The sequence below is a fragment of the Heteronotia binoei genome, chromosome 3 (genome assembly GCF_032191835.1).
Source record: "Heteronotia binoei isolate CCM8104 ecotype False Entrance Well chromosome 3, APGP_CSIRO_Hbin_v1, whole genome shotgun sequence".
NCBI lineage: Eukaryota > Metazoa > Chordata > Lepidosauria > Squamata > Gekkonidae > Heteronotia > Heteronotia binoei.
The window spans coordinates 48,638,535-48,658,510 of NC_083225.1; the positions used below are offsets into that span (position 1 = coordinate 48,638,535).

The 19,976-nt window shown below is 41.6% G+C and overlaps 1 protein-coding gene across 2 annotated transcripts in view; it reads left to right on the forward strand.

Annotated features, from left to right (window-relative positions):
- The window catches only part of TMEM255B (transmembrane protein 255B), a 72,102-nt gene extending 56,582 nt beyond the window's left edge, over positions 1-15,520 (forward strand). For both annotated transcript variants that reach the window (XM_060235087.1, XM_060235088.1), the window contains 5 exons: positions 1,585-1,665; positions 6,837-6,922; positions 10,166-10,325; positions 13,556-13,699; positions 14,903-15,520. In XM_060235087.1, coding sequence (XP_060091070.1) covers positions 1,585-1,665; positions 6,837-6,922; positions 10,166-10,325; positions 13,556-13,699; positions 14,903-15,070 — 639 coding nt within the window. In that variant the 3' untranslated portion in view covers positions 15,071-15,520. The remainder of the gene's footprint in view (positions 1-1,584; positions 1,666-6,836; positions 6,923-10,165; positions 10,326-13,555; positions 13,700-14,902) is intronic.
- Positions 15,521-19,976: the final 4,456 nt, after the last annotated feature.

The following is a 19,976-nucleotide window of genomic DNA, read 5'->3' on the forward strand; positions in this document are numbered from 1 at the left end:
AAGAATACAGAGCATCACTTGCCCCAGACAGAGAGTTCCATCAATATCTTGATGGACCTCTGCTCCATATGTTTATCCAATCCTCTCTTGAACCTGTCAATGCTTGTAGTGCCACCACCCCTGTGGCAGTGAATTCCATGTGTTAATCACTCTTTGGTTGAAGAAGTACTTCTGCTTCGTTGCCAATCTGAGTAGACCCAAGGAGGGGTGAGAGAAGCTTGCAATGCAATTTCATTGTTTTCCCAGGCTCAGAACATTTTATATTTTTAGTTTCCACTGTGATCCTTGTGCTTTTTCTTGATATTTTATTTTTTAAATTGCATTGCCAAATCCCACTACTTTCCATTTTAAACAAAATATTGCAAGAGTTTAAAGCACATTTGTATTTTAAGTTAAAAATTAATATCTTTAATTGTGTTTGTCTGTGTCCTTTATAAAGTTTATATCTCTGTTACCTCACATTGCATTTTATGACACACATGGTCTGGGCCCACGAAGTCCCATTTGTGTCAGATCTGGCCCTCCTAACAAATGAGTTCAACACCCCTGCCCTAGTACATCTCCCTTTCTTCCAATATATCACCTATTTCAGTTCGCTTCTGAGATGACAAACATGTGCTAGTAACAAAACATACAGCCCAGTGTTTCTGGCTGTGCGTTAAATATGAGCAGGCAGTGTGATCTTGGGATGTATCAACAGAGGCATAACACCCAAATTTCAAGATGTCCTAGACCTGCTGTACACTGCATTGGTCAGCCACACCTGGAGTATTGTGTGCAGTTCTGGAGGTCTCACTTCAAGAAGGATGTGGACAGAATGGAGAGGATGCAGAGGAGAGTGACGAGGACGATCAGGGCCTGGAGACTAAAGAGGAAAGGCTGAGGGACTTGGGATGTTCATTCTGGAGAAGAGGAGGCTGAGGGGGTACATGATTACTCTCTTTGAGTATTTGAAGGGCTATCACTCAGAGGAGGGCAGGGAGCTGTTCCTGTTGGCAGCAAAAGAGAGGACTCTTAATAATGTGTTTAAATTAAGGGTGGGAAGGTACTGGCTGGATATTAGGAAAAACCTTTTAAAAGTAAAAGTTGTTCAACAGTGGAATCAGCTACTGAGGGAGGTGGTGAGTTTCCCCTCACTGATAGCCTTTAAGCAGTGGCTGGACAAACACTTGTCAGGGATGCTCTAGGTTGATCCTGCACTGAGCAGGGGGTTGGACTAGATGGCCTTCCAACTCTGTAATTCTATGATTTTTTTGCTATCCAGTAACTCAAACAGACTTCATTCAAACTTGACAGCATTTGATGTGAGGGAATGAAGTTCTATTTGCTGCCTTGGTGTTGTACAAATAAATAGTGCAATCTGAAGGATGGTGTCTTGGGAAAAAAGTCCTAATGAACAGATTTAAAAAAAAAGTTTCAAAAATTTATTGACATTTATTGAAGCAAACAGAACAACAACAATCTTAGATCGGTATTTTGAAGGATTGTAGGGTGGGACTAATGAACAGACTTGAGGTCAGTTCTGAATCGATCTACCTAGAATTGCTATATTTAATATTTTTTTGTAATTTTTTCTTCTTTCAGGAGCCTAGGCCTTTATATAATAAAAGATGCCAGTATTATTCAAGTGGAATAGGATTCCTCTATGATGCCTACCAAACAGAGGTAAGCTAACAGACTACAGTTGTTTTGTAGCTCATTTTTCATTTTTCAACTTGCTATTAGAACACATATATTTGAATTGGAATCAAAGCCATTTATATTCCATTTTTTCCAGTAATGATGCCTTGGAATATATACATTAGACAAATCTCCACACACACACACCTCAAGACTGACTCATGGTAATCTTCAAATATTTGCCTATGATAATAAGTTTACCCCAGCCTGAAAACCATAATTTAAATAATTTTGCTTTGTGATGATTGGACACAAACTAAGAATGTCCATATTTTATATTCAGATATTGTGAGGATAAAATAGAGGAGGAGATGTTACTGTAAGCTCCTTTGGGTTCCAGTTGGGGAGAAAAGTAGGATATAAATATCTAAATAAACACATTCATTTTTGTTCTTCAGCCAACTGCAGGGATATTCTGTGGCAATAGACTTTTTGACTGAAATGTTAGACAGCAGACTCATCCCCCCACTCCTGTTGCAGGATGTTTTACACACAGCATATTTGCAGAATGTAGTCTGTTCTTAACAGAAGGATGGTGTGTACTCAATAAACCCAAGCTATATACCAAGAAAAGCTGTATTCTGTGACAATGTGACTTTGAAATTATGCACACCAATCACACTTACTTAACTTAGCTTACTTCACATAGTTAATTCTGCTCAAGGAAAGAACTCTGTGTGACATTGGATCCTCATTCTGCATTGTTCTCTGTCTGGCTTCTGAAATCTCTTCAGACACTTCCCACATACTTTCCAGATAGCCTCTGAAGCCTTAAAGGAGAAAAACTTTGGTTTTGTTTTTTTAAATTTAAAGCTGACATTCTAATTTGGGATAGTGGCTAGAACATTGAAGAACAGAAAAGACCTGGGTTCAAGTCCTAGTTTGGACATGAATCTTATTTGGTTAGTTGGCAGTTACTATTTCTCAGATTATCCCACTTCACAGAGTTGCTGTTGAGGATAGGGACAATAATGTACATCACCCACAGCTGTTTTGGGGAGAAGGATAGGATAATGTTAAAAAAATAATTTGGGAAGTACTGAATTTATTGTTGGTACTAAATTCATGCTAAGAGCCCCGTGGCGCAGAGTGGTAAAGCTGCAGTACTGCAGTTAAACTCCCTGCTCACGATCTGAGTTTGATCCCAGCAGAAGCTGGGTTCAGGTAGCTGGCTCAAGGATTTACTCAGCTTTCCATCCTTCCGAGGTCAGTAAAATGAGTACCCAGCTTGCTAAGGGGAAAGTGTAGATGTCTGGGGAAGGCAATGGCAAACCACCCCACAAAAAGTCTGCCGTGAAAACGTAATGCAATGTCACCCCAGAGTCGATAATGACTGGTGCTTGCACAGGGGACTACCTTTACTTACCAAATTCAAGTGTTTGCTGTGCATGAACATGAAGTCACGGGGGAAAAACACAAACATACAAATCACAGAAATAAATTATAAGCATTGCTTCAAATGAGCTGGTTTAGAATTTTCTTGGTATATAGTTCGGGTTTTGGTGTATAGTACACACGATCAATAGATAGACAGACAGACAGACAGTTATCTCCTATATGAGAGAGTGAAAGATCACGCAATATATGACTAGAGCTGAGGAGGGACCCATTCTATTTCCAGAAAGGTTTTGCATTTAAATGGGTGTCTCTTTAAAAAGATGTCTTAAACAGTTAAAAATACACCTGTACTTTGTTCAGTCCTATTTAAAGCAGTCCTAGGGTTCCTGTCATACACAGGTTCTGTTTTTAATTTTGTTCCTCGCATTTATCTAATTGCCATGTAACCATGGAAACATTGCATGATACACAATTTGGGATCCTGGGAAGTTTCTCACTCCTGTGATTATGGAGAACAGCACAAACACTTGTGGAGAATATTTTGAAATCTGAAAAGTCAGAAAATAAAGATCAACTTCTTTCCTGTACAGTTGTTATTTCATTATCACTTTCCCCACCTTTTCCCAATCTTTGTACTTTCCTTCTATTTTCAAAGTACTTGCCAGTGCCCTTGAAATGTTCTTTGCAGTGCAGAATCTTGAGAGTTACAGAGACAAATCCAAATGTGCTCAAGTTTTCTCCTTACAAAATTTGCATATATTCAGTTGTGTAGAGTCTGATTTTAATGGTGCCTAGCTTACCATGGCATCAGTCTGTCTTGTCAGACAAAGTGGATTTGCCCAAGTGAAGATTTATGAGATGTGTGTGTGTTTATGGATGCACAAGTTTGCCAAAATGGTGATTACAATAGCAGGAGGCGAAAAGAAAATGAAGAAAAGCTAAAATTGAAAATGCAATCAGTGCATCTTGCAAAATGCCAGGCATGCGTCATCACTGTTCTTTCCATGCCTCAAAATCAGCTTTTGGGAGCAGTTATTGCTGATATCTCTAGACAACTAAGGGCAAACCTGGTGTTCTGGTAGCACATGTCAGCCTGGGATCATTCAAAATTAATATGAAGTAAGTGGAAGTGTGTGTTTGTTTTAAAGTATGATATGGGTTTTTGGAAGATCCATGTCTTCTCTCCATGCTGTTGCCCCCCTAAGCAACTGCTTCTCCTTGTGGGAATGGCCTCTAGCCTTTGAGCCCCACCCCAGTAAAAACTGTTTTGACCAAGCGGTTCAGGAGTGGGGAAGTTGTGGGCACAGGAAAGGTTCAGGTCTTTCTTCTCACTCACCAATGATGTGCTTTTGATGGCCTTCCACCCACCCCCACCCACCCGCTCTATATGAATTAGTAGGGTTGCTGAACTGTACCCTTTGTACCCTATTATAATCATAGGCTTCCCGATCCCCAGGTCCCAGCGGGGGATCCCCTGGTTTTACAGGCTTCCCCCCTCCCCCAGCCAGCTGGCCGGCGGGGGAAGCTCCACCCCCACAGCCATTATGCACCTCCAGGAACGATTCCCATAGGGAATGATGGGAAATTGATCCGCGGGTGTCAGGGGCTCTGTGAGGGCTGTTTTTTGAGGTAGAGGTGCCAAATTTTCTGTATAGCATCCTGTGCCTCTCCCCAAAATACCTCCCAAGTTTCAAAAGGATTGAGCCCCAAAAGAAGATGCCCCTATCTTTCATTATTTCCAATGGAGGGAAGGGATTTAAAAGGTGTGCTGTCCCTTTAAATGTGATGGCCAGAACTCCCTTAGGAGTTCATTTATGCTTGTCACAACCTTGCTCCTGTCTCCGCCCCCAAAGTCTCCTGGCTCCACCCCCAAAGTCCCCAGATATTTCTTGAATTGGACTTGGCAACCCTATATAATCAGCATAATGGACTGGGATAATTACTGAAAATGGTGGTTAATAATTCACTATTTATATTTATTTTCGAGGCTTTTTTTGTAGAGAAAGCCCAGCAGGAACTCATATACATATTAGGCCACACCCCTTGACAGTGAGCCAGCCAAAACTGTGTTCCTGTGTGCTCCTGCTAAAAAAAGAAGCTCTGTTTATTGTGTATACTTAGGAGCCTCTTTCTATGTCCTAGTGACCAGAACACAGGCCTGTAATGCTTTGCCTTTTGCAGCGTTTAATCATTTCACTAAGATTTAAGAGCTGATCTTGTCTTGTAAAAACTATTCAGAAGAACTCCATCTGTTTTTTTCTTCTCCTGAAAAAGCAATGGAATAAAATATGGCAGAATTTACAGGAAATCTCCACCCATCAACCTCCTCTCCCATGCATTCTATGCATTTGTTTTAAAGGAAACTCACTTTCCAGTGAAATGAAGGCTGATAATTCTGATAAAAAGCATTACAAAAAAAAACAACTAGCCGGGAGTTTGGATTTAAAATAAATAAAGCCAGAATTAGTAAATGCAGAGGATTAGCTTTAAAATGCACACAGTAGTAATACCAGCACTTAGACACCTAAATAATCAGTACTGAATACTCCCTCTAAGCTGTGGAGTCTTGCGAGTTACTGGCATTAGGTTGTGAGTTAGCAGTTTGGTTGCTACATAAATTGGCTTGCTCTGGGGCTATCCTTCCTGAGCTAAGACAAAAATGTGTGAGTCAGAGGCTAAAAAACGGTGAGCTAGCTCACACTAACTCAGCTCAGAGGGCCTTTGTGCTCTTGTTTTAATCAGGAACCAGCACTGCTTGTTTCACTCAAATGTACTAAAATACAAAGGTCTCAATATCTAAACCTCTTACAGGTATAGCACTCACACAGTTGCTGTTTTCCCACTGACCTTACTCCGGAGCGACGTCCCTCTTCACCGCACAGCATCTGCGCGGATTTCCCACCAACTGCTGTGCACAACCAGGAAGAGCCGCGGCTTTTGCGTCACAGATGTAAACTGGTTTTTTGCGGTTTACATCTGCGACGCAAAAGCCGCGGCACTTCCTGGTTGTGCACAGCAGTTGGTGGGAAATCTGCGCAGACGCTGCGCGGTGAAGAGGGACGTCACTCCGGAGTAAGGTCAGTGGGAAAATGGCCTTTGACTACTTCTTCTTCCCCCAAATGGGTAGGAAGAGTGTTTGCATTGAGTTAACACTAATAATGAGAAAGAGACCTTCTTGTACAAGTATCTTGCATACCTGTCTGTTGCAGGGATGATCTGCACCTAGCTAATAGCTCCTCTGAAAGCCCAGGTCGCTTGCAGCCCTTTCCTTTTAAACATGCAATGCTGACCAAATTGAAGCCACCAATCCTCAGGTCTGCTGGCCCTGTCTACTCTGCCCCCCAATTTGTTCAACAGACCAAAAGGGGAGGGGCCAGGAACAGTTTCAGTGATTCTAGAGCCCTGGGCAAAAGTCTAGGTTGGGCCCTCAGAATTACTGCCACACACCTGAGCCAGCCAGACTCAACGGTAGGTGGGCTGGACCTTTTTCTATGCAGTATGGGCTGCTGCCAACCCTGAGTGGGTCACAGCCCAGGCATAGCCACTACTGGCTCTTCCTCTTCTTTCCTACTCTGTTGGGGAGAGGAAAAGGCTGTGAGTGGTTGGGGGCAGTTCATCCAGCTCACAGCAGCTGCCCCAGATGCCTTGTAGCTAAGCCTGCCCCTGCCAGGGCTGCAGAAAGCCAGGTGAGTCACCTGGCTGAGGGGCTGTGCTTGGCACGATTGCCCCAGTCTTTCTTAATTCTTTCCCTGTCCTCCACCCAGGTGCAATAATTGCTTGCGGCCAGCTGAACTTCTTGCTTTCACCTCTTATTCTAGGTGACGTGTTACACCTTAAACAGTAAATGCCAGCTGAGGGTGAAGAGCAACACATGCTACTGTTGTGACTTGTACAACTGTGAAAAGTAAGTACCCACAGACAACTGCAGGACAGAAAGCTGTTGTCAATCTTAAGATTTGCCTTTTCCACCCTTCAAGGAAAAAACAACATGGTGGAATTCAAGGAATGTTTTAATTGCATTGTTTTAAGCACTGCCCACTGCCAACAAAAAGGCTCTACCTTTTACAACTTGTGCTTATAATGTCTTCCACAGGATCTGGAGGGAACTGCAGATAAAACTTCCTAATACTTCAGTCCATTCAGAATGCGTAATCCAGTGTTCTGTACCAGTGTAGTCTGTTACTTCCAATTCTGCTGACCTGGTTCAATATGAAGAAAGCAGAAATCTGCCTGTTTCCTGCTTGCCATGCATTAAATCCTTTTGCTGAGAACCTTCCTCCCACACAAATATGCATGCCAGCACTAGTACAAGATGTTTCATGTTTTGCAAAAGACCAAAACAAAAAGTAGTTGGAAAATAGCCTCACAGGGTTATTCTGCCATCTCACACACCCTAGGTAAACTGATTGCTCTCATTTGCTGTCAAGCTTCATGGGTTTGATTTATAATTTCAACCCAGAATCTACTCAGCTCACTCTTTCCTTATTGTTCAAATGCAGCTTTTCCATTCTATTACACTTATAGTTTATTATTTATATCTAATCCATCCTATTCCAAAGGCTCAGGAAAACACCAATGTTAAAATTCCACCTCTCACCCATATCAACCCTGTAAGATGATATTTAATTACCATAATGATTCTTAGGCTTTGGTAATTTGTGTAGTTGAGCCACTCCTGAAAATTCCTGTAGGCTGTATCTGATAGTGTATAAATAGTAAATACAAAAGTAGATTCTACAGAGCTTAGTTGGATAGAAAGAGCTATAAGGTGCATTTGACCTTCCTGAATTCTGTTTGTAGCACATGTGTGAGAGAAATCATAAGGTCTGTCAAGCTAATATAAGAATTAAGTTAGAGTCCAGTTGTATCTTTAAGACCAACGAAGTTTAATTCTTAAAGGTGCCAGTGGACTCAAACTTTATTCTGTTGCTTCAGCCCAATACAGCTACCCACCTGAATAGAAGCTAATATAAAGTTTGCTTTCACACAAGTTGAGTACAAACCTAATTAAACATCACACATGAAAATGCCCTTGTTATGTAAGGGCCCAAGCACTTAAGGCCATAATAATAATAAAAAAAATGTTACCTTGATTTGTGATCAGTGTTCCCTCTAAGCTGAGTTAGCATCAGCTTGCTCACAGATTTTTAGCCTCCAGCTCACACGTTTTTGTCTTAGCTCAGGAAAAATGGCCCCAGAGCAAACTAATTTACACCATAGCTCACAACTTTAATGCCAGTAGCTCACAAAGTAGAATCTTTGCTCACAAGACTCTGCAACTTAGACGGAACCTTGATTGTGACTATGCAGCTAGCCAGGGCAAATGTTGCCACATTTCTGTAATGTGCTTTTTGTTGTGAGCCACTGTGCAACTGAATAACAAAATAGTTGGATATAAGTTGCTACATTCTGAGCAAACTGAAACTTCTGCACAAAATAATCTATTGTGATGGTCTAGGCATGACACTGCAGTGAAATGAATGATGGTCACAAGGTCTATTTTGCTGCATGGAGACTTCACAGCAGCAAAATAAGGTCCAACATATGGCCAAGTGAAGTTCCAGGCCCTCTAGATCTAAGAGTGCTCCAAACTGGAAGAGATGAAATGCATCTGTGACAGGAAATTGACTTGACTTCAGCCTTGTGGGGGTAGGGGTGGGATGTAAAGTGCTATTAAATAGCAGCCAATTTATGGCAAGCCCAGCAAGGGGCTGTCAAGGTAAGTGAGAAACAGAGGTGGCTTGCTTCTGAGATCTGATGAAAATCTGGCTACATCATGCCACCTTCCCTCCCATTTAACCTTTAGAATGGCTTTAGTTCTGTTCTGGCAGCCCAGATGTACTGTTTGACCATCAGCAGATATAAACAGCAGAGCCTTAATATACACAATCAAATGAAGCAGCCCCCAACTGCATTTTAGCCCTAACATAGCACTCCCTTCAGATTCCATTCTATTGTTAGTATGGCTGTAGCTTTTGGATAAACTTGTTGTATAGAAATAGTGCTGTGCTGTTTACAGCTATTTAAAAAAAGGGTGGGTGCTCCAGTCCTGGATTTATACAGCAGGTGTTTGTACAGCTGGCAAGGGCATTTACATTTTTAAAAGTTTCCTAAAATAGCATATATGATGATTCGCCCTCCTTCACAGGGTTTTTCCTTTTTCTTCTTCTTTGCTGACAGCCCCTTATTCCTTTTCTTCTTTGTTTTTCTCTCTGGCCGTCCTTCCCAGTCACTTTAATGTGTTTAGATATATGCTGCCCCAGTCTAGGGACCAGAAGGGAAAGATTAAAATCCTTTGAAAATGGCACACAAGAGACTGATGGTAGTCCATAAAACATCAATCTGTTTTATTTAACTTTTAGGGGAAATGGTCAGGTGTAGGACTTATGAGATGAACAAACAACAGGAGATAACTTTGTATACAAATAAGTGCCAGATAATTTGTCAAAAATAAGTAATGATTTCTGTTATACAGACAAGACTTTAAAAAACTTGAGAGAGATTTCTTGGCAGTGTCTGATTAAATACACGGGCATAAGTTTCTTTGTCTCACAGATACTTAAGTTGGTGAGGGCAGGAACATTCAAACAAGTTCCAGTTTCCTTCCTTACCCACTGGTTAAGAATCACCCCCTTATTTTAAGAGCTATTTTCTTTAGACTGGATAGGGATCACCCTCCTTTTCTAGGCGCTATTTCCCTCAGGCTTTAAAGGGGATCTTTCTTGATCTCCTCACTCCCTTAGCCTTCTTTCCCAGTCAACTGTCAGTTCTTAACTGCCTTCCTAACTGACTCTCTGAACTGAAGAATTCTGTATGTGTGCCCTGTCATTCAAGGTTTTCAGACCAGGTTACAGCATACAGTGCAGAGGTGGAGGTGATTCAGAGGTGTAGCTGCTACAGCCTCCAAAACTTGTACATATTTATATAAAACCCTTTCCTAGAAAAGATTAGAAACTCATTTTTAAAATATTGGATGTCCCATTAATTTTATAATAGAGGAAGGTAGCTAGATTGAGCAGCTTTGAGTATAGTCAAAATTTCTGAATACCATCACTGTTAGGAATTTAACACGGCGGAGCTGGGAATGTGGCTGTTAATTTTTCTTAATAGCTCATGACATGATGTCATTTCTCCCCATTTCTGCCAGCTCAGAACACTCCACAAGCTATTATGAGTTCCTTGGTGTGAACAGTTGTCAGGATGTGGTTCATCTGTACCGGCTGCTCTGGTCCTCCACTGTCTTGAACATCATTGGCTTGTTTCTTGGCATAGTTACTGCAGCAATACTTGGTGCATTTAAAGATGTGGTAAGGTCTTGAGCTATTCCATTGATTAAAAAATCTGCATGTGAGTAGTATCCTGCCTGAGGCTAGAAGGAAATTCCTTCAGCTTAAGTGGACGAAGAGCCATTTAACTGAAGGGAGCTTCCTTATGTTGGGGGGAGGCATTTCAAAGCTAAGTCACCACCACTGAAAAAAGTGCTGTGGTTCCCACCTGCCTAACCTCTGAAGGTCATGGCATAGAGAACAGGCCTTCAGAAGATCTCAGCTGGTGGGCCGAACAATATGGGTGAAGGCATTCCTTCAAGTACTCTGTCCCCAGAGCCATTGAAGTCTTTAAAACCAACCCAGTGACTTGTGCTCAGAAACAGATGGGCAGCCAGTGAAGATCTTTCAGCACAGGTTGATATGATCACTTTTATCACTGCAGTAAAAGTACTATAAAGCACTAACACATTCCAGTTAATATACCATTCTACCCAATCATCCTCCTTTCAAACATCTGTTCTCAGTACATGGGATAGAAGTTCAGGTTATGCAGATTACAGAACATGTGTGTGTGTGTGTGTGTGTGGGGGGGTAGCCCTAGAGTATTGTTGTATCTATATAAAATTATACCATTATATGTACCAAGTTTCATTCTAAAAAGTCTCTAACCCCTTCCACTGTGGATATATGCCTTTCACCGTACACTGCTGCACAGAGCTTTTTTTGTAACAGGAACTCCATTGCATATTAGACCACACACCCCTGTTGTAGCCAATCCTCCAAGGGCTTATAGGGCTCTTACTACAGGGTTTACTGTAAACTCCAGGAGGTTTGGCTATATCAGGGGTGTGTGGCCTAAATGTGCAAAGGAGTTCCTGCTGCAAAAAAAAGCTCTGCCTCTGCATCAGGAGCTAGATGCTTTAAAAATTCCAAAACAGAGAATTGAGAGAACACAGTACCTAAAGAACCTCTTGTTGATGGTGAAAGAGAGCACAAAAGTAGGCCTGAAACTCAACATCAAAAAAACTAAGATCATGGCATTTGGCCCCATCACACCTTGGCAGATAGAATGGGAAGACATGGAAGCAGTGACAGACTTCACATTTCTGGGATCCAAGATCACTGCAGATGGTGACTGTAGCCATGAAATTAAAAGACGTTTGCTCCTTGGGAGCACAACTATGGCGAACCTGGGCAGTATAATAAAAAGTAGAGACATCAGCCTGCCAACAAAAGTCCGTATAGTCAAAGCGATGGTATTCCCTGTAGTAATGTATGGCTGTAAAAGCTGGACCATAAGGAAGGCCGAGCGCAGAAGAATAGATGCTTTTGAGATGTGGTGCTGGAGAAGACACTTGAGAGTCCTTTGGACTGCAAGAAGATCGAATCAGTCAGTCCTAAGGGAAATCAACCCAGACTGTTCCCTGGAAGGTCAGATGCTGAAGCTGAAGCTCAAATACTTTGGCCACCAAATGAGAAGGGAGCACTACTTGGAGAAGATCCTGATGCTAGGAAAGACAGAAGGCAAAAGAAGAAGGGGATGGCAAAAGATGAGATGGCTGGACAGTGTTACTAATGTAACAAACACGAATTTGAGCAGACTTTGAAGGATGGTGGAAGACAGGAGGGCCTGGCATGACTTTGTCCATGGGGTCACAAAGAGTCGGACTCGACTGTGCAACTGAACAACAACAACAAAGTACATATTACTATAACATATTGATGTAGGGCTGATTTCTTTTTTTAAGCCATACAGGAAGCAGGGGGAGGAAATCTTTCGTTTACAATTGTTGAAGTAATAATAGTTAAGATTGTTTTGTCTTCCCCTTTGGGGAAGGTAAAAGGTTAGGACTGAAAATCACAGGACAGGGCAAAACATGTGGACTATAAGACAGGGTATGTGAAAGAGCTTTGTCCTTGATAGAATTAGTCTCTCTAGAGGAGGGTGATTACCAGGGCTTTTTTGAGCAGGAACACAGTTCCAACTGACTTGGTGTTAGGGGGTGTGGCCTAATATGCAAATGAGTTCCTGCTGGGCTTTTTTTGTATTGGTGATTACATTCTTCAAACATGACTCTGGACCTCTACAGGTGACTTGGTACTGCCTTAGGCTGGTTGTAAAATGGTTCCTGTGAGGAGAAAATGATTCCCCCCTCTTTAACCGTGCACATTTACTTGCCCTGCTGGGGGCTCCTCAGCTTCAGGGAGGCATTTTGTTTAAGGAAGACTAGAAAGAAAGAATCGCATTCTCTGGAGTGTGGATGAAGCAGAGCAGTCACTGTATATAATCCAGCTTTCTTTCTTTACATATTTTAGACTGCCCACAGATTGTGGGCATGAAATGGTTTAGAACAGATTGAGTAATTCTGCAGTGCTTCCTCCAACTCCCCCTCCCCTAATAAAGAGGGTATCTGCTTAACACATCAAGGTAATTCCTCTTCCTCACTGGGTTTCCTGCTGCTGTTGGCATTTGATTCTGCTTGCTGCTTCCTTCTGTCAAGGTTATTTTATGTATGGAATATACTCAGCAAAAAGAGCTGGAGAAAAATGTTCTAGTGAATAATTTCTTCTTGACGTAGCTACCTATGCAGAATGACCTTGATGTGTTTCAGCTCTGCTGCTACAATGGAACTCTTCTGATTATGCAAAAAACCATTTTACAACTCTGCAGAAAGGCATCTGCTTAACAATGGCAATCACTTTGCCTGAAATGCCTAGAAATTGGAAACTATTCAAAGTATTTTGATTGGTATCTACTAGGAACTGAACAGCATTCATGCATGCAATCAGATGCCTGGAGAACCTTGTCAATCACATCTCCTGCTTGCAGACCTGTTGCGTAAAAGAAAGATAGGGTTCCCATTGTTAAAAAAAGAAATCTTTACAATTTAGATTGCACTAATTTAGATTAGGATCTTGTTTGTGGAAGATGTTAAGGCCAAAGTAGATGTTACAGCAGCCACAGTAATTTCCGACCTGTGACCATCAAGACAATTTTAAAGAAGAATTTGACCATTTAAAAAGGCTGCAAGGCTCTTTTGGCACTGGAAAATATATGTGGAGGAAACAAGATTGCTTGGTCCTGCCATGCCTCAGATCAGGCTTTTGTGGCATTTTTAAATGACCAATTTTTTCTTTAAAGGTCAACATAATATCTGGTTTGGCCCTTAGTAATTAACCAGTGGGCATGTGGAAAAATAATCTGATGAATATGAAAATCAGGACTAGGCAAATAAGCAAAACATTGGCTTCCTCCTTCTGTTATACAGGCACCCATGTCCCAGATTGCCTTCAGCTCTGCTCCTCCACCACAGATCCTCTATAATCCAGCTCAGCAGATTTTGACATACACTGGATTTTGTCCTTCTGCAGCAGCTGTTCCTCATTATCCATCCTATCACTTACCTCTTCAGGTAGGTGCAGAAGAATTCTGCCTTATTGCTTTATCTGTCTGCAAGTTACTCCATTGTGGCACTGTTAGACTGCCATTTGCTGTGGGGAGTGTCTTTTGGGGACAGGGAGAGGCTCTCCTCTTTTGATCTTGTGCCAGTTCTGATGTGGTGTTCTGCTCATTCCTAAATAATCCTTCCCCAATCAATATTGTATGTATTCACAGTGCAAGAAATACACAGAATGAGACCTTCTTCTCCCCTGACTGTAAAAGTGTATGCAGTGTGTCATCTCAAATATTTGATTGCTGTTAACATTTAGATAGCCATGTTAACAAGTTAACATTTAGATAGTCATGCAATAAAAAAATGAACCAACCAACTGGACTTGTGTGGAGCAGACATTGAGACTCTATTGTGGCAGCTTTCCGATGTACTGAAATGTTATGTTGTTTTTTAAACATAGTCTGTGCAATGAAATATATCCTTTGCAGCCAGAGACCACATGCTAGGGAGGATGTCCAGACATCAGGAACAAATCCAGATGTAACAAGACACAACAATACTTTTGCTTATAAATCAGTTATTCTCCTTCTTGCCTTGCTCCCAACTCCTACACATCCTCTCTCTACAGCTGTCTCTGGCAAGATAGACTCAAAACATGCCATGAAGAAGGATGTTTTACAAATCCAAACTGCAGTTAAATGTCACAATTAGCCATAGTTTGAAAACTGTGGTTTCTCATGACCTATCAATTTAATCTGTAAACTGTGCTTGAGTGTTATGTAATCTGTACCCAGTATTTTATTTATTTGCTGATTTAAAGCATTTAGTGACTACCCTTCTTCCTTCTCAAGGTGGCCTACAATATTAATAATATACATAAAACAGATTATGTGTTAAAAACCCCCCAACATTTAAAACCACAATTTAGAACTCCTTTAATCAAATGCAGTCCTAAATAGAATCATCTTCAGCTGCCTCCTATTTATGAATGCTTAAGACTCCTGAAATTTAGTTGGCAATAAACCACTGAAAGGTACAAACCACAACAGTGCCCTTTGGTACCTTAAAGACTAACATGAACTTTTGTGAACCCAGTGTTGAAGTTAATGGCACAACCCATTTGTCAGTCATCAAGGCACTGTAAGATTCTCTTGTTGCTTTGGCTACAACAAACACATCTTTGAAATTTGTTGATGAAACCTCTCTTTTGTCTCATTACAGCCCACCAACAATTTTCCAACATCATCATCTACGGATATTTCCTTATCTGATGACACCCAGCCACCATCTCAGTCCAGCTCCAATTATGGTCTTCCTCCCAATGCCCCTCCATTATATACACCAACCTATTTCCTGTCTGGTGAAAAGCCTCCACCATATGTCCCATAGCTTGGAGACCATTATCAAGAGACTGTAAGCTTGAAGAAGAGAAATCACCACCTTGGCTGTGTTGCCCATGCTAGCAGACTTTTGTGGATATCGTCATGTCATGTTGTGTGGCATGGTATTGGTCCTCTTCATACCCAAATAATTTGCAACCAGCAGACAATTCATGGAAATGAATTGCAGTTGCATCTTCAGAACTACAGCAATTGGTCAGGCAAAGGTTGCATTTGGTTATTTTCAACCTCTCTTTTTTGCTATCATTGCTCCCTCCCTATAGTAATTATTTTTTCCAGTAGACATTTCAAAGACAGCAAAGTCCTGCTCAACATAGAGCCCCACACACTATTCTAGTGGCCCAAGACAGAGAATGGGGATTACCATTTACATCCAAGGAGGACAGGAATGGCCAACTCCATCCACATGGAAGAGAAATGCTGATGCACGTTTGCAATACAACTATTTTGTGTGTGGATTCTCTTTGCTGGAACAATGTTTAGGACTCTGGCTACCTAATTTCAGTTTCTTTTATTTAATCTGCAGTTAATTTTGCCTTTTTAGCTCTAGTCTTGAGTATTCAGATAGTTCGCACTGTACAGAGAAAGATTTCCCTTTCTCCTTAATGTTAATGTAGTATTCTTTTGGGTAAAGATGTCTTCCAAAAGATTGTGACACTTATTTTACAATAAAATATGCTGTGGGTAATATATTTGAACTTTTAAAGTCTATGTGTGTTATAGAAAGGACAGAGAAAGCTTTCAGATTTAGTATGAACTTCTGAAGCGTAACTGAAATATCAAATTATTTTAAAAATATCTAAGGCTATTCTTTTGGTGTGAATAGACTGTGCTGTGTCTTATTTAATAATGTCAAAAATAAAGCTGACTTTTCCATATGCTACATTCATCAAACTATGCAGTGTTATTCTTGGTACATAATGTTTATCATTACTCACACCTGAGAGATGCAGATTAGAATGCCCTTTATCTTTTGTTTAAAACTTGGGGAGGGGCGGGGGATGCTTTGGAATCACAAACGAGGTCAAGGGCCAGATACCAACAAGCGAGCCATCCCTCCCAATTTAAGAGTCAGTCCCTAAATTTAAGAGATTCTCAAAATTTGCCAAGGATGTAAAATGAATGTAGAAGGTGTGACAACAGAAAGAAGCAAGCTGAAACAGAAAATAACCAAGATACAGGGACTTTTAAAACCAGGGAGAGAGAGAAGGTATAGAACAGCTAAAAGCTGCATAGGAAATCTGGTAATAAATGGGGAATTCAGTACATATGAACATATGAAGCTGCCTTATACTGAATCAGACCCTTGGTCCATCAAAGTCAGTATTGTCTACTCAGACTGGCAGCAGCTCTCCAGGGTCTCAAGCTAAGGTTTTTCACACCTATTTGCCTGGACCCTTTTTTTTTGGAGATGCCAGAGATTGAACCTGGGACTTTCTGCTTACCAAGCAGATGCTCTACCACTGAGCTACCGTAAGAATATGACTGATCAAGTGGTAAAGAAGCAAATGCATGAGAATGGATTTCTCTCTTGATGTGCACCACTGATGATTAATTTTGTGTTTTCTTACAATGGACTTGCACTTAATAATTCTATAACCTCACTTAACAGTGCCGAGTTATCACTCAAAAAGCAATCAGCCATGTGCAGCCAATGCTGAGTGAGTCCTACATAAATAGAGCACTATCTAGAGAATGGGTGGATCCAGCCAGCTTTTTTGAACTTAATTTAACTGAATTCTCCTTTTTAATACAGCCCCATATCCCACTTGACTTTTGTCCATGCAAGTTCCAGAAACCCCTTTTGAGTGATAAAAGGGGACTCTATTCACCTGTTTTCCCCAGTGGAAAAACTGGTTGGATCCAACCCAGGACTTGAACAGTCTACAGCAAAGGGCTTTTTTTGAGCAGGAATGAAGTTCCAGCTGGCTTGGCCAGCACTCTGGCTCAAAAACAGCCCCGGAAGGCAGCTACGGGCTCCTCCTTTCCCTGGCTTCTCTGCTCAAAGCTGGTGAGGAAGGGAAGAAGGGAAAGAGTTCTATTTCAAGAAGCTGCATTGCGAGTGAACATCTGTGTTGAGATGGGGATGGGGGCTGTTGATGCATAGCACCTATCTGTTCACAAAATTACTTACACTCACCTTATTCTGTTTGTTTTCTCTACTGCAAGTAATAATTAGTGGCAGGATAACCGCACTTCCAGTGACTTCAGGGGGTTGGGCTAATATGCTAATAAGTTCCTGCTGGGCTTTTTCTACAAAAAAAGTATTGCTTTATTATAAGTGAATCTGCAGCAAGATACTTTACTGATTAAAGAATGAGTAACACACTTTGGCTTTCATTTCATACTGGCAAATTAAATTAGTAGTCCAGTACTTGCAGATACTGCTCACTCCTCATACTGGGGAAGCAGCAATTTAAACAAAACACTTCCTCATATCCACCTACTGTTACTGTTTCTGAACAACTTAGTGGCCTACAGCAAATCCCACTCACCTGCTCACTGGACTGATTGCAGCTCACTCAATCTCCATTCTACAGCTCGTGAAACCAAAAGAGAAAGCAGATCTGGGCATGTAAGCAGGGGTACTATGGGAAAGCAAACGGCAAATGTTTTAACTGTATTTTCAACTTGTGAGTAACTTATGTGACTGGGCAAAAGTTGCTGATTCCGGACTAAATAAGAAACTCAAAGGTTCTAGAGGCTTGCTGGGAAGAAATGGTTTGGGGGCAGAAAATGCCCATTTATAGAAGCAGGGAAAACTCCTCATAACCACAGGCTTTCCAACACTTGGCTTCAGAAACTAATTGACCATTTTCATAACCAAAAAGCTCTGGGAATGATTGCAAATAACCATAGAACAACTGTGCATGTGTGTAGTAAACTAAATGAAACCTAGGATACAACACTGGTTTAACTGCCAGAGATCCTCTGAACATTCATGATAGAGGAAAGGTGGGGGATCACCAGAAAGCTGATTAACAAGGAAACTGGAAACTGTACCTGAGCCGTTTGATCTAGGGAACACTGTTAATAAATCCCAGTTGTTGAAAGACAAAATGTAACAGGCTGCTTAACTCAAATGAAAGATGTGGACAAATGTGTCTGTTTTGCTGTCAGCAAGTGAAAAGAATGCAGGATGAGAGAAGGGATATGAATCTGTGGAAACAAATACTTCTAGCTACCCTATTATTATAGGTGGATAATACATCCTTTATCTTTCTTCTAGGTGCACTTCATAGCACTCATTAAGGAAAGGAAGTATTTGTGTTGGACCGCACAGTACAGCCACTAGATGGAGGGGCACAGGGGTGGGGTGGGAGAGAACAGTGGAAATGAGCATTCATTCTCTTTGTACACTGATATTTTGAGTGCACATTAAGGGGGAGGGGAGAGCTCTTCTGTTCCTACACACCATTTTGAAAACTCAAGCAGACTGGATCCACTTCATATAAATCACTGAAGCTCCCTGCTGATTCCAGTGAGGAAAAATGAACAAAAAATATTGAAAAAGCTGAAATGACATTCTCTCTGTAACAAAAAAAAATCATTTATTGCAAGGCTGCTTTGACTCAGAACTAGACAAAATGTTACAAGATGACAACTATGTATGGTACTGCGTGCATTCGATGAGAACAAAAACCCTCCCCTAAAATTACCCCCCCCCCCCGTAATGTTTGCAAGCAGGGAAAACATCCCTATATATTTTCCTTATCTGGACAAATAGCATCGCCTGGGGGCCAACTCACATTTGGAAAAGGTTATAGGGGGAGAGGGGTTACCCACATCTTGCCGTGCAGAATGGCCCCAATGCACACACAGGAAGAGCTTTATACTTCTAAAGCTATTTGATCTGCAACTCCAGATGGCATCCATAATGCCTATTTTACCCCATGTATCACAGGAGTAAGATGCAAGCTGGATGGCTAGCCTTTTGCAAGGCTGGAGCATTAGGAAACATACCTCTGCCAGGTATCACAGAAGAAGACTGCAGATTTATACCCCGGCATTCTCTCTGAATCAGAGTGGTTTACAATCTCCTTTATCTTCTTTTCCCCACAACAAGCACCCTGTGAGGTGGGTGGGGCTGAGAGAGCTCTTCCAGAAGCTGCCCTTTCAAGGACAACTCCTACAAGAGCTATGGCTATCCCAAGGCCATTCTAGCTGCTGCAAGCGGAGGAGTGGGGAATCAAACCCAGTTCTCCCAGATAAGAGTCCACACACTTAACCACTACACCAAACTGGCTCTCCAGAGAGCTGCTTCTGTGATGACAAGATGGAGGAGAGAGGGAGGGAGGAAGTCATCTTGGGTCAGGGAGCTTCCATTTGCTTCTCTTGGGCTCTCAGCTGGCAGAGGGTCTTGAAGCAGATGTACCTTCCCTCCCCTGTGTTGCCTGCTAGGCAGCATGGGAAGATTATGATGTATGCAGCTGAGTGTCTGCTCTGCTCTATTTCCCTACCAGGAGCTGGTTATTCCATACTGACTCTGAAGCCAATTCCAGAAGAGCCCTAGACCAATCAGCCAGGGTACTATAAACCTGTGGACAGGCAAATAGCATAGTTTGCAAGTCCCAATTCTCACACAGCAGACTGTACCAGCTTCTGGTTTGTGCTGAACTATCGAATTCAGAAAACAAAGCTTTACTGCATATTTGCCCTTGCTGGTCCATATCAATAATGGCTATTTGCCAAGCAGAGCTTTTCCAGAAGTGTACATTCAAAGCCTATTGTGTCCAGATTTGCAAAGGTTGTTCCTAAATAGGAAGCCAACTGCAAAATCTCACTGGCAAATAAAATAATGGATACCAAATTAAACTAACATCAAAAATAATCAACACCATAAAGTCAAAAGGGGGGGGGGAATCCACCCAAACAAAGTGTCCCTTGTTGCAATA